This window comes from Mercenaria mercenaria, chromosome 4 (assembly GCF_021730395.1).
Source record: "Mercenaria mercenaria strain notata chromosome 4, MADL_Memer_1, whole genome shotgun sequence".
Taxonomy (NCBI): Eukaryota; Metazoa; Mollusca; class Bivalvia; order Venerida; family Veneridae; genus Mercenaria; species Mercenaria mercenaria.
This window is the reverse complement of record NC_069364.1, coordinates 83,940,602-83,958,184: the sequence shown is the minus strand read 5'-3', so window position 1 is coordinate 83,958,184 and position 17,583 is coordinate 83,940,602. Positions and strand designations below refer to the sequence as shown.

The following is a 17,583-nucleotide window of genomic DNA, read 5'->3' as shown; positions in this document are numbered from 1 at the left end:
GTTTCTAGAAAAATTTTGAAGCCAATTATTGACACGCCAATACTATAAGTTTTATAATGCATTGTTATGTTATGTCGCAGACATGATTTGGTAATATCATATCATTTCAGACGAAATAAAGTAATAAGTTTGCTGGGGCTGAAAATGAAAATGCCCAGATGAATAATATATAGCAAAAAATAACACCTTAACTCTTGAGGCAAATCGAGTGAGTATGCTGGCGGATTTCTGCCAATCTCGCACTGTCTTACTGACGAGAGAACAACAAAACTACAAAGCAGGGGAATATCATTCTTTTGTAAAAACGGGAAGGAAGTGTGCGATTGAACTACAGGACGAGACTGGCAGAAATAAGCCATCACAAGTGAGGTACAAAAATATGGAGACCTATGCAAAAATTTGATGAAACAGTTTTGTTCTATCGATGATTTTGACCATTGGATACGGAATGCTTCAACATAAATCTTTCGACATTTTTTTTTAATCAGACGCATATGATTCCTTAGTATACTTGATAAACTATGTACTGTATATCGCATTTCCCTTAGATGGATTAGGCTGTCAAAAAAGTTCATAAATGGCAAAGACACTTTGTGCAGGTTATTGTGTGCCTACATGGTATTTACTATCTAGCTAATGGACAAAGATCAATCTGATATAACCAGGTAGGTAAATCTGGTGTCGTATACTTCAACAAAAAGGATATCAAACTGAAATAGGATAATTATTTTTATACATTTCTACGACTTAGTAAAAGGCACATTGATAATTGTAGTTAATTTGATCAATTTATTTTATTGTTTTACAGACTGTGACGTCACATACAGCAGCCGAACAACTAAAGGAGCAAAATTTGCCTCCCCAAATTGGCCACAGGCTTACCCAAATAACAAACGCTGTGTTTACAAATTCGTTGGGCTTTCCAGTGAAAGAGTCAAAATCAGATTTAACAAGTTCAACCTGCAAGGAATGTCACCAGAGTATGTATCAGAGTTAGTAAATTAGAAGTCAGCAGAGTAATTTACAGTAATCAGAGAGTTAGAATCTCATCATATTTAAGTTATAGCGTTAACAGAGTAAGAATCAGTAATCAGAGATTCCAAATTTCGTTAAAGACGTGACTCAGAACGTGAACAGAGCAAAGGTCAGTAATAAGAAAATCTGAATCTCACCAATGTCACCAGAGTAAGTATTTATACTAATTTTGTTCTGTAGAATACATTAACAAGAGTACCCGTAGAAAATCAGTATACCGGCAGAATAAACTAATTATATATGATCAAATATTCAGTCAAATGATATTGTCATCATAGTCATGATTGTAGGACGTATTGTTAGTCAAGGAATCAGAATTTCTCAAGAGTAATTAAATGAGATGTCAACATAGTAAGTATTATGAATAGTATTGAAAGTCAGAGAATACAATATTTATAACTTACTAAATTAGAATGTCAGCACAGTAAGAGTTTGTAACTCAGTAGATCAGAATGTCAGTACAGTAAGTGTTTGTAACTCAGTAGATCAGACTGTCAGTACAGTAAGTGTTTGTAACTCAGTAGATCAGAATGTTAGTACAGTAAGCAATTATAATTCAGTAAATCAGAATGTCAACAAAGTTAGTATTTATAACTCAGAATGTAAGAATGGTAAATATCTATAACTAAATCAGAATGCAAAACATGTAATTATTGTCATTAAAGTGTAGAGTTTTTTGCGAGATCACTTTTCAAAGAAAGCACACTCTTCTTTATGTTAATTCTTTTAAAGTACATCAAAGATAAAGGCAGCTGACTAGAAAACGTTTACTTTATAGATGAATTTACACTCGAGCTTTTCCCTAGTAACGGAAGTAAAATTTCGCGCATGCGCAATCTACGTAGAACAATGTTCAGTTAGGTTACATTTAAAACAATCTAATATTTCAGTTGCCGGAACGATTATATAGACGTGTATATACAATTAACCAGCCCAAACGACGCACTGCTTGACGCCGAACTGCTAGGCCGGTTTTGCGGTGACGACATGCAGGAGGATCTACCACAGCTGATTATTTCGACAAATAACGTTATAGTTATCATCTTCTTTTCTGACGGCACTAAAACTGACGAAGGCTTTCAGGGATATTTTGAATTCATTGATGCTTGTAAGTCCATAAATTAGTAATTAAGTAATTGTTTAATATTCACAAATATAGAGCACAACAAGCAGAAGACATAAAAGAGGACATAAAGACCATTGTTTTCATATCTGATACAATTTAAACGATCATATCATTTTGTTGAGATTAACACAATGGGTCATGTGGTGACTTTCCAGCTCTTGATGGCAGAGGAAGATTCAAGTGTGCCCATCTGGGCATCTTTTCAACACCGGTGGACACCTAGGTATAAACATCGGCCTTCCGTAAGCCAGCTGGGTGTCTTCCTCCCATGAAGAATTCTACGTCCAACGCGAAATTCGAACTCACATCGGTGTGCGGCAAATGATATGACGTCAGTGACATTAACCACTAAGCCACAGAGTCCCCTTAACAACCATATCAGTTTTAATATAGCTTGTAACTATTTAAATTGTAGTTATTGATTTCTTAAATCAACATTAAACTGTTTACAATAAAATATGATGAAACAATACTTGATCTGTTAAATAACATATCAATATAACTCGTTCACCTTCCGAATTACAATGTGTAATATTATTTGCAGCCATTTATAATGTAGGGGCACTGGTAACGCCTGGTGGCTGCAGTTACACTATCAACAGTAAAGAACGAAATAAGGGCTACATCGTCTCCCCAACTTACCCCGGCACATATCCAAACAACCTTCATTGCACTTATGAATTTCATGGAATACCAGGACAAAGAATAAAACTCACCTTCAACGATTTTTCAATTTTCCATGGAGACGATTAGTAAGTTACCTAGCTTATTGTCAAGTATTCCCCATCTGCATTATGCTAGTGTTTTCGCATTTGTTCAAACTGATTTGTCTTTTAAAAACGTATCATTTGATACTAAATCTATTTTGTCTGATGACCTTACAGAAGGTTGTTATTTATTCTTTAGATCGACTTACTCTTAGTGAGTACGGCTATAACGAGGAAATACTAGTAGCTTTCTTAACATATGTTGTTACAAGTAGTTTTACGAACATGTAATATCTTCCAAAAAATTACCGATGTTTCAAATGCTGCGTCTGACAATCTAGATTATATTTGTAAAAAACATCTTAACAAACACAACAGTCTTTATCAGCAGGTATTGCACAGTATCTGATCAGAACCAAACTGAGCACAAGAGTGGCCCACTTGGCACCGAATGGTTGCTCCAACAGAGCGAGATGCCCTTCCGGGCATTCAAAGTTTGAGATTAAGCAAAGCAGATTTTATAGAAATAGCCAATATTTGTTTGACAACTTCAGTATTTTAGGATGTACGTAAAAGGTCTCTGTGAACTAATGCTGGATTCCTTTTCGTTTCAGTTGCCCTTTTGATTATGTTAAAATTAAAGACGGGCGACAACAAACTTATGCCGAAGACATTGGCGTTTTTTGTGGAAAATACACTGACGTCACTTTGTTTTCGTCCAGAGAGTTTTTATTCGTAGAATTTGTGACTAGAAGTGGGCGTGTTAGTTTCGATGAAAATTCATTGGATGATATTGCTGACTATAAGTTTGATAGAAGTGGATTTAACATATCATATGAATTTAGTACCGAATTCATACGTTTTGGTAAGTCTTGTAGACTATTTCATATTGAATTAGATATACATTGCCTTTGCTGGTTAAATATAGGATAATACGCGTTTTCGCTGTTGCCATAGAAGGTCATTGTGTTGGTCCCATGTTAATATAACCCAGGGTTCGCTCAGCAACAACCATAGTCAAACAACTTTGCTATGGAATATTTTTTTCTAAGCAAATCTTGTGAGAGCAGAACAATGCCTATTTGCCATTATTGATTAATGAATAATTAGACGTATTTAGAATAATCAAATGAGACGGTCACTGAAACGGCAATAACTACTTTGGCCGCATTAATTTGACAAATGACATTTGTCCATCTTCCAGAGACACTGACTGACATTAGCACAAGATCTAATTTGTTAAAGGAAGATTGGGCAGATGTCTTCCAATAATCCACGAAACGGGATCTGCAGTATAAATAAAAAAACAAACGCTAGCGTTTATGTCTTTGGTTGAGATGTCTGACACGTATAAGATTCGTTAATTTCTGAATCCTTTTATGAGTGATAATACAGCTGCAGTTTTAATGGACTCATCTTTCTTTATGGTGGACAGACGTGAACGAAAATGTTATTTAGTATGCCATGCTCGTCTTTAGTTTAATATCAATGTAGAAGTTACATTTAAATGATGTCCTCCTTTGGGAAATTACTGTGAATTTCAATTTAACATCAAAATAGTATCATTAAACTTTTTACATTTATTTCATATGCTGTAAATTGAGTCAAGGTTTGGTTGTTCTTCCAATGAAACATCTTAGTTACTGTAAAATCTTTAATATTCGTTGGTGACTAATTTTCGTTGATATTGTTCTTGGGTCTATTCAAGAAATTAAATCAAACACGTAAAATACTTTTTCAGTTTATGTTAAACATTTAAAATCCCAATAAAACAGCCGTTTTACCAGAAAAAAAAATCAGTGTCTTTATTCTAAGGCATACAGCTTATAAAGCAAGAGCGCTTCCAGGAACCTGATTTACCAGGACATGATTGTACTGTCAGAAGTATTTTAGTACTAAATTTTAAATTTTCCAGATTTACGCATAACGAAAGAGGCTACACATGTTACAGGAACCGGTAAGTAAGTTTATGAATTGATCTTAGGACAGAGTGAAAATAAGTAAAATTGATAAGTAAAGAATACACTTTCAGAAAAAAAATCATACGACTAGGCGTCAGTTTATTTATGCGAAATAGAATCTAAATAATTCTAAAATTACTGAAAAAATATGAAATTGAAAAAAATAGATTTGGTTTCTTTTTGTAAAGGTGTATTTTTGAATATTTACCATTCGTGAATTCTGTCTGGTTTAACTCTGAAGGTTTCCTGATTTTTCATCTAAAGGAACACATGTCCACTTTATAGTAAGAGATTTATGTTTCAGCTTTTTAAGTATTAAGCCGAACCATGGGTTTTAATATTGATATATATTCAAGCGTTTGATTTTATGTTTGGTTGCGGATTACAAAAGCATGCAGCAATACAGCAGGCAGTAAGTGCATTTTTGCCAGACGAACTAGACACTTAGGTCAAAATAGGTTATTTTCCATGTGTCTTCAGTGCGTTGAAGTCCGGAACCGACGAATGTTACAAGTTTACACTAATTTAGAGTGGAAACTGTTTACAGACAAAATTGAATTCTGGTAACTTGGGAATACGTCAAATTCTGGTATGGGCAAAGTGTTTTGATGATTTAGACGATTTTGCGAAACAGATATTCCCTGCAGAAATTTGCCTAAAAATCTTCACTCAATTTGACATAAGGTAAACACAGAGGATAAATATTCCCCACAGACAGATGAACGATAATAACATATCTTCCCATACTAAAATAGAACATTCCACTTGAGTCGGTTAACAAACTTAAAGGGGTGTAAGAGGTATGGCTTATTCCATCACCTCCTATTAACAGACTCAGTCTACTATTTCAGTTTGGTTGCTTCTTGTACAATCTTCTATACAGATTTTATTGCGTAATATTTTAGGAATGATTATCATGAACGTAAAAAGCATTTTCACGAAATCGTAGACAGATTTGTGTCTTATCGTGGACAAATTTATTTTCAGAAACATGGAAAACCATTAATGTCACAACACTGGAAAAGGAAATAAAAAAGTCTAAACCAATTTTTTTTTTTTTTTTTTTTTTTTTTTGCGTAAAAAATATTTTAGTATTGTGTTCTCCATGCTCTTATAACATGAACGGCATAGTCGAAATAATTATATCGGTAAGCACACGTAAATTTCTGTAGATTTTCATTTTATTTGTGCATATTGAAGTACCCTACAGAAATTATGATGTTAACCTTATAAACATTGTGGAAATAAAAAGTAAGTATTTGATTGATTCAAGGTTTAGACGGATGTTTTCGCATGCAAATAAATAGCATTTTCAAAACAAAACGGAGGTAACTTTGGCAAGTTAATGTACATGATTTTTTTTCTGTTTAAAACATTCTGCGTAGGCGAAAAAAATGAATAACCCTACGTCTCTCAAAATGTTTCAGGCGTTGAAAGTTGAAATCTCATTAGTACTATTACATACGAAATTTATAACTCCTATAATACGTACACGTTAGATAGTTCATAGTGGTCCAACGACCGACCCTAGAGTTACGTTTTGTGTATAGAGCCTCGGTAACGGATAACTGATCTCTTCAACAAAAGACGGTACCTAGGGTGTAGCCCCGCATGAGGTCCTGTTTCTGCGCACAAAGGGAATGGCAAAGAGAACTAAAACTATACTTACGACTTAATATCTCGGAAGGCCCAATTTATAGACCTAATGTATCTTGGGATTTTGCTTAGAATTAATCGCATGTATTACATCCATCATTTTTAATTGAGTAGGCATTGTAACTGAAAATACAAACTTCAAGTAGGAGCTATCTATATTATATGTATGTGAAGTTAACTGCATCAGAATACAAGGACTGAAAAAATTATTAAAATATCATTTCCTGAAAAAGAGTTATTTGAGCTGAAAAAAAAAATGATCCCAGATGAAATATTTGGAAAAAATGGAGACAACTCCGCAAAGACTTTATGACAGGCTTAGGTGACAATTGACTTAGTACCTCATCCAAACTACCCACTTTTTACCTCTAACCATGAAAAAAACATGCACATTTGCCACATGGATTAGCAACCTGAATACAGAACTATGTAAAGATCAAATAATTGATTGCCCTGGGGAAAGTAGGACATTTTTTTGTGGTGAAATTTGTCAACAAACAGACGATTTTTTTTAAAAAGTCAAAACCCACAGAATTTCACAAAGTGAAAATTGTTGAAAAAATTACTGCTGGAAAGAGAACAATCTCAGCTACCCATACATATGCGTCAAAGTATGGGAAAAATATCTAGAAATATGAGAAAATCGAAGAAATCAATTTCAAGACTGTTAGATGCATAACTGTGTAATTATACATGGCATTTATCATAGATATGTTACTTTTCCTTTGCACTGATATAACATGGGCAGGATTAGGATTAAGAAACGGTGTTCACTCAACAATTTCACTATATAATTAGATTGTTTCCCTTGCGTAAAGAAGGCTTAGGGTAAATCTCTAAATTGGGTGGTTTCTATTTACTCAGTTGGAGTTTCTTTTGTTCTGTTTCAAAAAAAATCACTGCAGATAGTTTTTGTCAAGTTACGTATTACCGAAAACTTTTTCCGTTTGATGAACATGTTACGTTATTGTAGAAATATCTTGTTCTCGAACCTCACGATACGTCAGTTTCAAACGATCCTTTCCTTGGAAACAGATTTGTTGCGCAGGCAGACAGGCAATTTAATTGTTTGTTCATGTGTTATTTGATGTACTTTTTCTCGGTGCACACAGTGTTGCTGTGACAAGAAGTCAGCGTTGTTGTGATAAGGTTCAGTTTTTAATGTAAGATACAGAAAGGCAATGAGTTATCTTATTTTACGACACCATCCGTACAGAGGAACATTGACACTTTGGCCAAATTAGGACAGCATTCGTACACGGGAATATTGACTTCTAGTTATTGTGAGGATCTGTATATTGGAAATTGTCCATACCCTTACATTTTCAATACGCAAGTGACTTTGGCAAAACACCATTTAATAACAGAAACAATAGTGACCCTACATATTGATATCTCCTCTTTTTAATAAACAACACAACTTGTAAAGTCCTCGGAGGCACGTCTTGAACGTGATTTATTTGCAATAACATTTAGTGGCAGGCTGTATATCAAACGACTTCTGTATTTGATCAACTATCTTGGGTCCACTCTGATATGAAATTCATTTGGCTAGTGCCGCGTACGTGGTATTTATATATATTTGTCAAATGGTACAAGTAAACATCTTTGGAAAATGCATTAAATAGTTTTGGCACAATATCAACACATGTACTATGTGCTTTATGAACGCAAAATTCAGTGCAAACGTTTATTTGTTGCCTGTAAAAATCACCGCCGCCTTCTCCAATGAACATGACTGGAGTAGTATATTATACGACAGCGTATGAGCCGTGCCATGAGAAAACCAACATAATGGCTTTGCGACCAGCATGGATCCAGACCAGCCTGCGCATCCGCGCAGTCTGGTCAGGATCCATGCTGTTCGCTAACAGTTTCTCTAATTGCAATAGACTTTGAAAGCGAACAGCATGGATCCTGACCAGACTGCGCGGATGCGCAGGCTGGTCTGGATCCATGCTGGTCGCAAAGCCCACTATGTTGGTTTTCCCATGGCACGGCTCATATCATATTGTCATCAGAAAGAAACGTGTACAAGCTATCATAAATAATGTAACTAAAATCGTTATGATTATAACATGAAATACATGTCATAAACACATATTTCTTCTATAAAACAGCTCATTTTTATCTCATTTCTACATTTTACACAGATTACCCGATTGTTTTCATGGAAAAAAAGCCTGCTATCTTTTGATTTCTACCTTTTGCAATTACTGAACGTTGTAAATTTCTAAAATATGAAATAAATCTAAAGGAGGCTACTTCAGTTGAAGTTCCCAAATAGTTATACTATCTTTAAACAAATCCTTATAGCTTTCATGATTACATCTAACTGGATATGTTATAAATTACAAAGTCTAGAAAAGACTTTTTGTCAAAATACGAATTATTCAAACAATTAAGACATTAAGAATTGAGATAACCAGTTATTAACCCTTACCATGCTGGACACGATTGATTCTGCCTTTAATTAAAGGTAGATGTCTGTGTTTTAGACTGCGGTTTATGTTTACGTATTTTCCAAGGAAAACTTTATGAAACAGTTTTGTATGTTCTATGTTTTTGTCTAGTAATGGTTTGATTTCCTGTGTTGGACTGTGTATAATGAGTAAGGGAATCATCATCGTTTCACTAAATAATAGGAAACCTCAGACTGAACGTTTTTTTGCAAACTATTACTTTTCATAATATATAGATATATGTCGCTTCTTTGTATTTTGCAGAATGTGATGTTCGGATAATAAGTACGGGGGGTTCCGTTGGGACCATCGAATCACCGGGCTACCCGGGTGAATTCCCTAAAAATACCACGTGTAAATGTTATCTTGATGGCGAAATGAACCAGGGTCGCTTAGAAAAGGTGAACGTCGTATTCAAAGATTTCTTCATATCAGGTTCTATACAAAAGTAAGTATTTCATTGAGATGTGCCTTTCATTAGTTTTGTATGTTAACAACCTTATTAGTTTCTTTGTAATCTTTTCTATTCATTGACATATTTGCAGAGTAAAGTCTAATCTTTTAAGAATAGTTATAGAAAGAATGACATTTAGTCGAAACAAATGCCGTATATGTATAAAATGAGTTATTTATACAAAGTATTTAGCATAAACAACGTTTTTTATGGATAAAATAATGACATGTTTTGGGTCTCCTTCCCAAAATGCTAGTGTCGATTTATATGTAACTTTAATAACAAAATACATATATACTTACATCTTACTTTTCTTACACAAAGGGTTTATAAACAACATCTTTGGAACAAAGTAAAATACAGTTATTTTGCCCAGTGTATTAAAAACAAAACTATGTCCGCCGCGTCTAGAGTTTGAACATTGCATATCATCCCTTTTAAAATGAACAGATGGAAACATTGTATATACAGAACACTGTTTATTTCATTATGTTTGATTTGTGTGTAAGCATGAAATAAGTAAATAAATGCCTATCTCTTATTCAGCTGCAAAGAGGGTTTCCTTGGCGTCACATACGAAGGTCACCGAAGATCTACGGAAATTGACGAAAAGTTTTGCGGTCATCTATGGCCACCCGAGCTGACGAGCCGAGATCCTAGAATGATCCTCACGTTTGATACGCACGGTGCTTCAAAAGCACGATTTATGTTACAGTACGAGTTCTTGTCCGGTAAGTAAGAGCAGTGTTTATGGTTATGCTATTTAAGTTCATTTGTTTTATCTCATAAAATAACTACCTATTATATTATACATCTTATACTAAAGTTTATTTTACAAACCAGCAAGATAAAACAATTTTTTTTGTTCTGATTTAGACGGAAATTATCCTAAAAACAAACACTTACTTTGTATGTTGTAAAGCCTCCCCGAAAACTAAATAACCTGTATAGCCTGCCATAAAGGATCACCGGTTTCCCTGCCTGATTAACTTAAGCAGTAATATTTTAAATGTTATGATATTACTACGCGCTAACGAGGTTTTATATTCAGCTTCGATTGTGTTTTGATTTCAAATTTACTGTTTGTTTGTAAACTTTAGAAGATGTATGAATAAAATGTAACCGAGCTATGGGCATTGTATTTGAGAATGAACTATTTTTGTGAATAACAGCTTAGAATTCCTTGAAGCCTGCATGCATTTTAAGCATGATATATTTTTGTCTTAACATTTTAATAGATGTTAAAAGTAGCAGTGAAATTATTATCTTGCTATTTCTACTGGAATTCAATGTTCAAAACTAATCCGTAATAATCTAACATTTAAACAGTTTGTAATCCTTTTGAAATTCAAATGATTGGTAAATGTCATAAGTATTATATCATCAATTCGCAAAGATTATTCTGTCTTTATGAATTTTGAATTCCTTATTTTTGTTATTCTTTTTAAGAAAAACTACATTTTTTAAAACCTGCAATATTCCTTTCAGACAACCCCACGTCTATCAACGATTTAATTAACACAGGGAAGTTTTGCTCTTTTAATCATTTTTTCTCTATCTATCTCTCTTCTGTCTCTCTTCTTCAGTGTTTGTCTAGAAAAGTATAAAGTCACACAGTCATTTTACTGTTAACCAATACAAAAATGCTCACAAAAACTATTCCTTTAAAATGGATCACGTGCATGATGCAGATTGAAAGCTGTCAAAATGCAGCAACTTATAGATTTCATGAATGCAAATACAGAATCGGGCAGTATTTAGACTTTTATAAATATGTGTATAAAACATAAAATACATTTCAGAAAGAAAGAAAATAGTTTGATTTGCGAGTCGCAATGTCTCAAAAAGACGCAAACTTGAATTGAATAGCGTTTTCGATTCAGAAAATAGATAAAAAATTTACCGAAATTTTGGAATGTCATCTGTCGTTTTGCTTGTTAGAGCCAATACCAAAGAGGAAAAACATAATTTACTTATTATCATGTTAGGCTACCCATATTTTCAATCTGCATTATTTGCGTACAGTTGCAGACTTTATATAGTTTATGTCTATCCAACAACATACTTAACCTTTAGCCTGCTAAATTTCTAAAATGGACTGCTCCATCATTCAGTTCGGGCAATACCATTTATTATTCGAAAGGGGTGTTCACGGAAAATTTACTGTCTAAATAGCGAAAAGTGCAGATCATGATCAGCCTGCTGAGCTTGGTCAGCATTGGTCGCAAAGGCAAAACCACTTGCCGCCAGCAGGCAAAATGTTAAGAACAAGTACATGTAAAGATTAAATATTACGAGCAGATTTTATGATGTTTCGATAGTAATATTCAGCAAAATGTCTATGTGAGTTTCTTTCAGTCTTATGCATGCTAACACAAAATTTTTATTCCAGAAAGTCAAAACAATTTCTTATGTAGATTACTTTTGGTAGGATTTGAAACTTGTCGAATCGTAGTATAAGTTACAGCATTTTAACATCGTAGCTATATTATGTTTTTAATATATTAATGCCGTGCATAAATTGTACGAACTGTAGACTAAATTATTTCGTTAACTATAAGGTTATGTGAAGAGGCGACTCTTAACGTATTTCAATGCCGCACCGTCTGTACATTAGTTAATTTCAGACAGTGTTGTTAATACTGAATAATAACCTGATGGTTTTTTATTGGTTATAATACAATTCAGTTTGCGCGGTCGATCTCGTGTTTCCATATTCTGCCTGTCACTTGTAACGCCTTATATATACGTTCTTCATTTAAAAGGTGTATTTTGTCAAAAATAACTTTATTAGATCTTCACTGTTTTGGTTATTTATTCACTATTTTCCCGAATGTAACACACATATATTAAGGTTTGGTTTCATATGACTGACTAAATTTTAAAAGACTAAATTGTCATGGCACTAAAGTGATAATTTAGATAAATATTGTCCGCATGGATTTGTATTGTTTTATGAAAAGAAGTGTTAGCTAGAATTTCTCGATGTTAGAGTAGTCAGTTAACTATAATATCATATTGTTCAAAGTATGTGCCTTACAATGAATGGATATCACCGTTCGCAGATATTCTGAATGCGTGGTATTCTGCGGTGCATGAACACACACATGTTTGTAACAGCCTTGGTTAAACTAATATTGCTAACTTAAAGATATTTGTGATATTATGTGATGCAAGAAAAGCATTACTAATTTTTGGAATACAAAGTAAGACGTTCATTTCATTTCTGTTGATCCAAAGGAGTTCGTTTCTGGTTAAAACTAGTGATATCTTTTCACCGCAATTTTCGGAACAATTCCATATAAAGGCAGACATTTTGATCTATTTATAGATTATGCCATACCCGGAAGACCAATAGGACAAGAGGGCGAATGCAACTTCCTGTTTGAAAGCAAGCGTTCGCATTCAGGAACATTTAACTCGCCACGTCATCCTGACAACTATCCGCCAAATATAGAATGTGTATATATATTTCAACCAGAGTCCAGAAACGAAAAATTGCTCATTTCATTCGACATGTTTTCACTCAACCCATCAGCGGACCCCTCACCTGAACAAAGTAGAGATCCACATAGCCGAAAGTACGTATGAAAAGTTATAAACTGTTTGTTTTTAATTAATACAGTTTTGTATATTAATTTGCTACAGTCGGAACTCTCCGGGTCTTACCAAAGACAATTAATACTACAACAATATACTACTTGTACCCGTTGTGCTGAATTTATTACAACATGTGTCACAATAAATTGCTACGTTTAATCAGTGTTTATTTGTCTAAGATAAATGATAAAAAAAAAACAACAGTACAGAACACCAAAAAGGTATTGCAAGTAAAATGGGGTATCAAAAACATATTGATTTGTTAGTAGAATTTAATGAAATGGATTTGTATTTCATGGATTCGACTATCCAGGATTATCGTCGCAAGACTTTTCATCAGTTGCCAATACTTATAGGTTATTAACCTTGTTTCGAGATATATACATGAATCCTGCAGCGGAAATATTGTGCGACTTTAGGAACGCAGTGTAACTCCGCTAAAGAACGAGTGCATATTTTTCGATGCATTTTATTACACACACGTATCTAAGATATATATGTTATATACATATTATGACTTTATTCAGCAGCCTGAATGGACTTGACAATACTGTCGTATATAATAAGCAAAGAACGCAACAACGAACATTAAATGACGCTACACGCCCGAAATGAAGTTCATCGTCAATATGAAAATATATTATATACTTATGTCAAAAACAGAAAAGTCAAAAATCCGTAATGTACTTTTTGTATTGCATGTTGCCGGACTACTTTCATCTAATATGCATGACCTGACACAGTTCTATAAACAGCACATTCAGTTCTATTTTAACATCTATAAACTGTAAAAAAAACATTGTAGATTTTGTAAGATAGCACAACGACAAACGAAAAGGCGGAAGTATATAACAAAAAGGTGATTATAACAGTAGCCAGATCTTGGATTTTGTATTCGGCTCCTGTGGATTTCGCCAGGTCGGATCACACTCAGCGCTCCTCCTGTTATCTGACCTGAACATTCACTCTAGCCGAATACAGCATACCAGATCAAGCTACTGCTATAATATTGACGTTACAGATTCAATTATAACTAATTGGAGAAAAAAAAACAAAAATGTTATAAAGTCAAAGTATGTCCTACCACTACAGCGTATGTTAATTACCACTGACTTCTTCTGTCTCTATACAGGTGCCTAAATACTACAGATTTCCTCGAACTCTACGAGATAAACGAGGCAGACCTATCAGAAAATCGCTATTACGCGGTCAGTATATATTGCGGGACCAAATATCCAGCACCAATTTTAGCTCATAGAGAGATCAAGTTCAGATTCAAGGCCATGAAAAATAACAGCTTTCAGGGATTTAAAGCTAGGTACGAGTTTGTGCCAAAATCCGAATTACAAAAAGGTATGTATCTTTGTATTTTCACAATATGGATTTGCTTCTGATTTATTTTGAATGTACTTTATCTTAGACGTTCTAGATAATATACAAGCAGTTGATCTTAGATTGTACAAACTGCGGGTTAATATAGAACTAAAACGCAATAGAAGGCAACAACAAATCCGCTTTTAACACTTTTATGACGTCAGATATATTAATATTTTTTTCACATACTTATTTGATTTAACTGACAAATCTGAATCAAAACTAATTAAATTGGTAATCGTTAAAGCGTCTGGTGGTCCCAGATAACTTTGAAAGCATCCAATCTGAATTTTGCTGACAAAGCTCGTTCTGTATGATATTAATCTGATACTCAGTTGCTGTCTAGTTGAGAGATAAATAACGTAAAGACCAAAATTGTTTCCTCATAATTAGTAACTTTGTACACATTTGTTCTCGTAATTTGTTTAAATCAAAAGGATATTTCCTGGAATATGTTCTCAGTTTCCAAGACCTTTTGACATTTGAATTAAAAAAAGTGACCAGTCGTTCATGATTATTCTAGGAACCTTGATGCATAGCTTATAAAGCACTAAATCTAAGGAGACTAGGTGCACATGCACTTTCAAATTGAGTTGTAATATGTCTAGGAAAATACAAGTTGAATTTTGCGACATTTATTCTAAGACTGGCGAAAAGAAACACTGCATTTTAGTTTTATATAAACGGGCAGATTGACTCATTAGCTACAGAACGAGACGTTTATATTTAGAAAAAGGCAGAGACTGTTATTTATCTCTACTGTTATTGTTTTACAGTGGCATACTGGGGATGATTTTCAGTCATAGGTCATATGGCGACTGTCCAGGTTTTCATGTAGGGGAACACAAGAGATGCCTCCGTGGCCGAGTGGTTAATGCCGCTGACTTTGAATCACTTCCCGCTTACCGCTGTGGGCTCGAAACCTCGCTTTAGTTACAGAACTCTTTCGTGTGATAGCCATCCAGTCGGCTAACCCAGATGCCCACCCTAACAGGAAATAATGCCCTAAGGTGCAACCGGGGTGTTCCCATGCATGAAAATCTGGATAGTCGCCATATGACCTATGACTGTTTTGAGGTACCTCTGATAATGGTGGAATTATGTTCACCCATCCTATTTCCAAGACTTTGCAACTGAGAGTGATATTATATTAACATGTGGCGTTATGATAGCCCAGCTTCACATGTCAAATTCCTAAAAGGCCGATTAGACATTTCATACGACCATATGAATTTAACAAAACTGTGCAAGTTCGGGCCAATACAGAAACAAACGCGTTTCATGACATATGCATATAATAATTTTTTCAGGTTGTGGCATTAGTGAAATATTGAGTGACGGTAAGGGCGGCGTTATCACAAGCCCGCGGTTCCCTCAGAAGTACGAAAGTAGAACATATTGTGAATGGAAAATAACAGCAAGTAGACCACAAAATAAAATAATGATCCAGCTTGAAACTTTTAAAATTGAAGGAAAGATGGTTAGAGATGGAGGTAAGATTTTTAGGAAAAAAGTCATGGCATACATTTTTAGCTCACCTGTCACATAGTGACAAGGTGAGCTTTTGTGATCGCGCAGCGTCCGTCGTCCGTCGTCCGTGCGTAAACTTTTGCTTGTGACCACTCTAGAGGTCACATTTTTCATGGGATCTTTATGAAAAGTATTCAGAATATTCACCTTGATGATATCTAGGTCAAGTTTGAAACTGGATCACGTGCGGTCAAAAACTAGGTCAGTAGGTCTAAAAATAGAAAAACCTTGTGACCTCTCTAGAGGCCATATGTTTCATAAGATCTTCATGAAAATTGGTCAGAATATTTACCTTGATGATATCTAGGTTAAGTTCGAAACTGGGTCACGTGCGATCAAAAACTAGGTCAGTAGTTCTAAAAATAGAAAAACTTTGTGACCTCTCTAGAGGCCATACTTGTGAATGGAACTTCATAAAAATTGGTCAGAATGTTCGTCTTGATGATATCTAGGTCAAGTTCGAAAGTGGGTCACGTGTCTTTAAAAAGTAGGTCAGTAGGTCAAATAATAAAAAAAAACCTTGTGACCTCTCTAGAGGTCATATTTTTTATGGGATCTGTCTAAATGTTTATCTTGATGATATATAGGTCATGTTTGAAACTGGGTCAACTGCGATCAAAAACTAGGTCAGTAGGTCTAAAAATAGAAAAACCTTTTGACCTCTCTAGAGGCCATACCCTTGAATGGATCTTCATGAAAATTGGTCAGAATGTTCACCTTGATGATATCTAGGTCAAATTTGAAACTGGGTTACATGCCATCAAAAACTAGGTCAGTAGGTCAAATAATAAAAAAACCATGTGACCTCTCTAGAGGCCATACTTTTCATGGGATCTGTATGAAAGTTGGTCTGAGTGTTCACCTTGATGATATCTAGGTCAAATTTGAAAGTGGGTCAACTGCGGTCAAAAACTAGGTCATTAGATCTAAAATTTGAAAAATCTTTTGACCTCTCTAGAGGCCATATTTTTCAATGGATCTTCATGAAAATGGGTCAGAATTTTTATCTTGATGATATCTAGGTCAAGTTTAAAACTGGGTCACATGAGCTTAAAAACTAGGTCACTTTGTCAAATAATAGAAAAAACAATGTCGTACTCAAAACTGGGTCATGTGGGAACAGGTGAGCGATTCAGGACCATCATGGTCCTCTTGTTTACGATAGTTATTCACCAATTTATAAATGTTTACATTAATCTGACACTCCTGGGAAATTTAAATGATTTAGATTAACGTATATTCTTATATACTTGTGCTTACGCTAAAATGACGTCACGTTAACGTGTTTTACCTAAATTAATACACTCAAAAACTACGCCCTCGTGAAATTATATCGCGGACGTATAATCTCTTTCCGTGTATTAATAACGTTAAAACATGGTTTTTCTATACATTATTTCTTAAATTGATACAAGTACTGTAACATTTTGCTTAAAGGTCCATTACTAAGGGAAAGTGAGTTGGCAATTTTTTTCATAGCCAGTGCATAGACTTCTGCAAGACACTAATAATGAAGATTGGCAGGTCAAAATTTACAGAAGGTCTTTGGAACTCAAAGAAATGTATGTGTATTATGTTGAAATTTCAATGAATCGACAGAATGACCCCCCAGGTCTTTTTAACTTTCTTCATACTTCATAGAAAAATAATTGTACATATACTGCGATTTATTTCGAAT

General features: G+C 34.4%; 1 protein-coding gene across 8 annotated transcripts in view; it reads left to right on the top strand.

Annotated features, from left to right (window-relative positions):
- The window catches only part of LOC123552330 (dorsal-ventral patterning tolloid-like protein 1), a 296,660-nt gene that overhangs the window by 262,773 nt on the left and 16,304 nt on the right, over positions 1-17,583 (top strand). For 7 of the 8 annotated variants that reach the window (XM_045341905.2, XM_045341904.2, XM_045341903.2 and 4 more), the window contains 10 exons: positions 809-980; positions 1,926-2,143; positions 2,706-2,913; positions 3,483-3,733; positions 4,784-4,825; positions 9,212-9,395; positions 9,948-10,132; positions 12,733-12,982; positions 14,134-14,354; positions 15,686-15,868. In XM_045341905.2, the coding sequence (XP_045197840.2) occupies positions 809-980; positions 1,926-2,143; positions 2,706-2,913; positions 3,483-3,733; positions 4,784-4,825; positions 9,212-9,395; positions 9,948-10,132; positions 12,733-12,982; positions 14,134-14,354; positions 15,686-15,868 (1,914 nt within the window). The remainder of the gene's footprint in view (positions 1-808; positions 981-1,925; positions 2,144-2,705; positions 2,914-3,482; positions 3,734-4,783; positions 4,826-9,211; positions 9,396-9,947; positions 10,133-12,732; positions 12,983-14,133; positions 14,355-15,685; positions 15,869-17,583) is intronic. The other variant, XM_045341901.2, reaches the window with a different exon arrangement.